At 51.1% G+C, this 6066-nt stretch overlaps 2 protein-coding genes across 2 annotated transcripts in view; both read right to left on the bottom strand.

Moving 5' to 3' along the window:
• Positions 1 to 415: 415 nt before the first annotated feature.
• On the bottom strand, positions 416 to 763 carry TbgDal_IX440 (hypothetical protein, unlikely; the record flags this gene model as incomplete). Its single annotated transcript, XM_011777943.1, has 1 exon — positions 416 to 763. The coding sequence occupies one exon, from the start codon at positions 761 to 763 to the stop codon at positions 416 to 418; it is 348 nt and encodes a 115-aa protein (XP_011776245.1).
• Positions 764 to 1267: 504 nt separating this feature from the next.
• The window catches only part of TbgDal_IX450 (hypothetical protein, conserved), a gene marked incomplete at both ends in the record, with an annotated part of 12936 nt that continues 8137 nt past the window's right edge, over positions 1268 to 6066 (bottom strand). Inside the window, one exon of the mRNA XM_011777944.1 lies at positions 1268 to 6065. Within this exon, the coding sequence (XP_011776246.1) occupies positions 1268 to 6065 (4798 nt within the window). The remainder of the gene's footprint in view (position 6066) is intronic.

The following is a 6066-nucleotide window of genomic DNA, read 5'->3' on the forward strand; positions in this document are numbered from 1 at the left end:
TAAAACAACAAATTCTGGTACACGTGGAGCCCACTGGATAACAAAAAAAAACGCTGTGTTTGCGCACCGCATGGACAAGGGAAAGTAAAGGGGATAAAAGCGTAGGGAAATGTAAATGATTTGAATAAGCAGCAGCATGCAAGGAAACATGTTGAAAGGACTGTGCAGTGGACCGCAGGGTGGGGAAATGTGTGGTGCGGGCACCAAAACAAAATATTGATATCGGACGAGCAAACATCCTCACTCTGAAGTTGGTACATCTAAAAACTCGCCTCACATACACAAGAAAACATAAAAAAGGGGGGAAATTATAAACGGAGAAAGAATAAGAGGAATAAAATACAGTCTTCTATTTCATTCCCGGAACATCTAGTTCTCACTTACAAACTCCCACACACCTCTCGCACGCAGTTTTTCACTCAGCCACGCACAAAATCATATAATTACATACATTCACGGACCAGTCTTTCCTCATACCAAAGACAAAGTGAGGACGGGCACAAGTGCATACTGGTTGCACTAATTTCCCCTCTATTTCCTTCTCACTGCATGTCAAAACTTCCCCACTACAAATGTGACAGGCAGAAATATAGACTTGTAATCGGGAGTGCGTGTGCGCACAGATACACACACGCATGAACTCGTGCCTCCAAATCCCCCCCCCCCTCTTTTTTTCTCCAGCGAAGTACTCATATTTGACGAAACAAAAAAAGGGATAATTACCCGCCCCCGCAGAAAGGGAGGGGAAAAACATTATATACATACATGACAAAAGGCACACAAACTAGTGGAGCTGGAGGTAGTTTGCTTGATCAAAGGTGGAACACAAGGATGAACAAATGAGCTCTAGCGAAAAATTCACATACAAGCACAAAAAGAGTCCATGCGCGAGCTCAACACCTTGATGAACAAGAGGACACTAAATCATACATTAACGAGTAGAAAAGAGAATGCGCTCGTACAGAGTCAAAGAAAAATTAAAACTGTGATGGTCCATAATATTTCTCAAGCTGCTCGTCTACCATCTTCCCATACCCTCAGTTTCTTCTTCACAGAGCTTGCCACTGTCTAAAGATGTTTGAAATTGTATTACATTCATGTGACAATAAAGCGGAGGGGAGAAACGAGAACGAACGAACATGAGCAACGAAAAAAAAAAAAAGCACGAGGTGGAAAAACATGTAGCACCGCTCACACCATCAATTTTACAGATCACAAGTTTACTTCAGCTGCTACACGGTACGAGAACGCCCAAATCAATCCATGATCATCTCCTGCTCAAACCAACTCTAGCCGTTTTTTGTGCCCTCCCTGCAGCAGCTCTTCCTGACAAGGGCGCATTTATTGGCAATGAGGGCACTTTTACTCCACCAGGGGCGGGACTGCTGCCAGAGGACGAAGCTGCATGACGCATAGCGTCCCTCATATCGCCTTTCCCTCGTTTGCCTTTGGACGGCGGTTGTGGGATCATTACGTGGTGAGCGCTAGAAATCTCAGGTAGCGTAATAACCTTTGCCGTTGGTGAGTGTTCGCCGGCGGCGAACTCCTGCGAGGGATCCACAATTTGGGGGAGTGTGATAGCAACATCCTTCTCACTTCTCGTGGTGGCATTGACGATGGGATTGTTGTAGCTGATACCGTCTTTGCATTCGGTAACCACCTGGATGGTGTAGCTCGTTGACGGTTCAAGCCCTTCAAGTGTAAACGTCGAGTCAGAGACTGTGCTTGCAAGAATGGGTGTGCAGTTACGCACCCCAATGTAAACACGATAGTTAATAACCCGATTGCCAGACCGGTTGCTACTGGTCTCTGATCGCGATGGTGTCCACATCAGCGTGACGCTGTTGTCCGTGGTCCCCACCACCGTGAGATCGGTAACTGGCTCTGGCGCAGTACCACTTGTCACTCCAACGGGTTCACAATACTCGCTGAAGGGACTACCCTCATCAACAAGCGAACACTTCACCCGACAACGCACCTTCGCGGCGGGTCCCGTAAATCGCACACGGCAGTTAGTTTCTTCAACAATATCGATAACGCGCCATTCCACCGATCCCTTTGGTTTCCCACGGGAGTCCGTTGGAGAATGTGACTGCTCAACAACATACCTGTACGCATGATAACAGTCTGGAGCCTCCCACTGTAGCAAACCTGTTTGAGCGTTCTGCCGCCGTAGAGTTACAGATTGAGGTGGGAATGGTGCCGTTGTCAAGTTGACCTCAACCCAAGCCCCCCAAGAGTTATGCTCATCCATCGCTCGGACTTTGACAGTGTAGGAGGTGCAGCCGGTGAGGCCATCAATCGTGATGTTCTTCATTGGACCCTCCTCTCCTTCCACATCAAACTCAAGCTGTCGGAAATAAGGCTTTGCCTGTGAGGCACACAGAACAATGCGGCGCCAATCTGGTAGAAGGTCGTCCCCGCCTTCCTCCGTGGGACCGGCCCCGACGGTACAAGCAGCGCCAACGTCAACGGCATTTGCACCATCTACTTCCCCTTCCACTGCCGCCGCAGCGCCACTGGCCGCAGGCAACTGCGTATCCGCGGGCTCAACCTCAAGAGGGGCTGCAGCACGTGGCAGCGCTTCCGCAGCCTCCCCAGCTGAAACAGTATAAACTGTAGCAGCAGCGTCATTGTTCACGGCAGTAGCGTTAACCTCATCCCCATCGTCATCCTTATCTTTAGAAGGAATTTCGTCTGTCTTGCGTACTTCAACCTGATATTTCTTTACAATTTGAACAACTGCCTTCCGCTCCATGCTTCCCTCCTCACCAACCTCTCCATCCACAATCCTGGCACCCCCGAGCAGTGGATCCCCATGCGCCGGTGGCGATGCTATTCCAGTAGGACTGCCACTGCTTTGTGCGTCAGGAGGTGAAACAAGCCTAGGGAGCAGGCTTCGTTCCGAAACGGGTGACGGAGACTGCTTTGCTGCCGCTCCTTTGCCCGACTTGCCCCGCTTTGACCCTCCACTCCCCTTGCTCCCCTTGGGACTTCGAGTACCTTTCCTGCCCCTCGAACCGGTCCTACCCTTTCCGGTGGAGGTTCTACCAGCTGCAGAGCCAGTCGCGTCCGGTGAAGCTTCGGGGGGTGGGGGTGGCTCCATTCGGTTGAGGGTGAACTCTGCGGAGTCGCATGTAACACCGTTGAGGGCAACACAAATGGGACACAGTGTCTTGAAACCAACCGTGGGGGTCCATTGGCCCCAACTTAATTCATCATACCGAGGTTGAAGTGCCATAAGATAATCCAAACCAGGAGAAAGGCCCTCCAGTAAATAGGTCGGAAGTAGAAACTCATCATCCGTCACGCCACAGTCACTTGGATTAATTACATGTTCCACAGTTTCATTACCACCCTTTAAGACAAGCTGGTATTCGCAGGGATCCAGCCGAGGTTGGGAGTTGCATTTTTCTTCGGAGCGATCACCTTCGCCACGGTCCCACTTCATACGCACATAGATTTCTCCTACATTCACCACATCTAATCGCAACACACGCTGCGTGCGGAATAACCCTTCCTTGCTCCACAGACCCCAGCGCGAGTCCGTATTACATGAGCGTACAACGACAACGTAGGCCGCATCAGCCTCCAGGGAGCAGATACGGTAGCGGTTCACATCCTTCGGGAACTGCTTATCAACGATAGCGAGGGCTGGAGAGTGTTGCGAAGCGAACACACACAAATGGTATGCAATTACCTCTGGTGTCCCAAGAACAACGGGAACTGCAGCAACGGCATTGTTTGTAGTACTAGGAAGGCTCTCTGGTTCGTCAGCAGAAGCCGGGGTCTCGCCGCAACACCCCACAATATCCGCGTATTCTTGCACAGTTTGTTCGTCACGGAACCACTCCACCGTGGCAAACTGTTCACCAGGGGAGGAGACAATAAGCTGCATCGGCTTTAGAGTCGCAAAGAACGTTCGATCACTCCAGGGGCTCCACGACTCCCGTCGAGAATCCAAGGAACGCACGGACACCGAGTAGACAGTGGCGGCTTCAAGCAACTTAGCCCGGTAGCTGTTTCGCGCGCCCTTGAACTGCTTGCTAATGTGGTAACTGTGCTCAAGACCGATAACGTCCACCTGAAACGTTGAAAGGAAATCATCATTGCCGCAGAGCGCCTCCGATCCGTCTGGAAGTAGCAGAGATCGACGGGGTCTTTGCCAGGAAAACTCGGCGTAATTTTCACCAATAGAACTCATTTCGACGGCAAACTTTGGTAAGGTCATAACATGGACGATTCGGCTCCACCGCCCCCATACATTGTCCACGCAGCAGCGCACATGAATTCGATATAGCGAATCGTGACGCAGATTGCGTGCAACATAAGTGGTTTCGCTTCCTGAGAGTGGTTTGTCAATTAGCAAAGACCCTTCATTTGCAGCAGCATTGGGGCCCACCTCATAAACACGAAGCTGGTAGCTATCCACGGGCTTGGGGGGAAACGGATTTCGCACTGGTAGTGGTTGGGCCCGCGGGTCACGCTCCCAATGGACAGCAAAGAAGTCCTCAGCGCCGTCATCCATGAAACACACCATGTCACGCAGAGTTACGTCATATAGACCATCACTCCACGCACCTGGCTCCGCTCTACTTTGGTTGAGAGCCTCCACTATGCCTTCATCCTCAGCCTGTGGGAGTTCGGGATGTATGGTATCAACAACAAACTCTTCGTGCGGCTTATACCAACGTCGCACACTCACACGGTATCGGTGATGAGATAGCAACTCCTTTACTGTGCTGTTACGAACATTTGATGGAATTATCATCGTGCGGCGTAACCGGGGGGGAAGCTCCTCTGCATCCTCCTCGCCATATGACACATCAGTGAAGTCGTGAACAGCTAGCTCATAGCAAATCAACTCTTCTACATCCGAAGGTTGCAGGTCGCTCGTGGCAAATGAGTTCGGAAGTCGTTGCCACGACGCCGTTAAGTAGTCTTCACCAAGGCCAATCAACTCCACACTCAACAGATTGAGTGTTCCACAGGTAACGTGGGTGCTACTGAGGCCAAACTCACCGCTTCCGTAGCACGCACGGACGGCCAAAGAGTACCGTTTGTCTGGTTTTAGCGACGACACTGTGAATGTCGTCTTCTCACCTGGCACGTTGAATGTGACACCCTCATCCTCACCTTCTTGCACGAAAGTGATGGCATAGTATGCAACACGAGTCTTTGCGCTGTTGTACATCGCGGACCTTACTTCTGGTTGGTCCAGAAGGGGGTATCTCTTTTGGCACAATCCGGGTTTCAGTTTGTCAGGTGGCATGGCCCTAAAGGAGGAGCGACGCCCATCTTCTCTTTCCAGAGTTGTTTGAGACTCCGCAGCGAAACCAGAACTTTCGGAGAAATCTCCGGTCTGGCCCCCAACACTTCTGCTGCTTTCCCCCACGGTGATGGGTGTGTTATCGTCGCTGTCACGCCCACTGCTTCCCCCGTTGGACGTTTCCTCACCTTCGTCACTTAGCGTACCGTTAGTATCTGTGGATGTGCGCACCATTACTTGCAGTTCATCGGGTTCCTTGCGCCTCCAATGAAGGCGCACATAGTCCTCACCAATAGCCAATACTTCCGCGCTTATAAGCTTCATGGTGTACACGCAACGTTCCTCCGACCAGAAGCCCCATTCACCAAGGTTGTTCGACGCGCATATTTTAAAAGTATACGGCCTGTTCGGGGTGAGAGAATCGAGGCGGTACTCCTGAAGATCACCAGCAAACCGCTTTTCGCACAACAACTTGCGGCTGGCTTCATCACAGCGATAGATGCGTAGAAGGTAGCCGGAGCAATCGCGACACCCGACGCAGATCGTTGGATCAAACCTCCCCTCATATTCTGTACCCTCATCACCTTTTGGTTGTTGCTCCTCACGACCCCACTCCAACATGACAGAGTGCTCTGTGATTTGTGTGGGGTAAACCTCTAGGCGCTTAAGTGTCACAAAACGAAGCGGTTCCGACCACATACTTGATGCTTCACATTCGTCAATGGAAAGCACCCTGACGGTATAAACTGTGTCCAGGTTCAGGCTTTTCAAACGGAAGTAGGTGTTGGTGGCTCCCG

The sequence above is a fragment of the Trypanosoma brucei genome, chromosome 9, assembly GCF_000210295.1.
Source record: "Trypanosoma brucei gambiense DAL972 chromosome 9, complete sequence".
Classification (NCBI taxonomy): domain Eukaryota; phylum Euglenozoa; class Kinetoplastea; order Trypanosomatida; family Trypanosomatidae; genus Trypanosoma; species Trypanosoma brucei.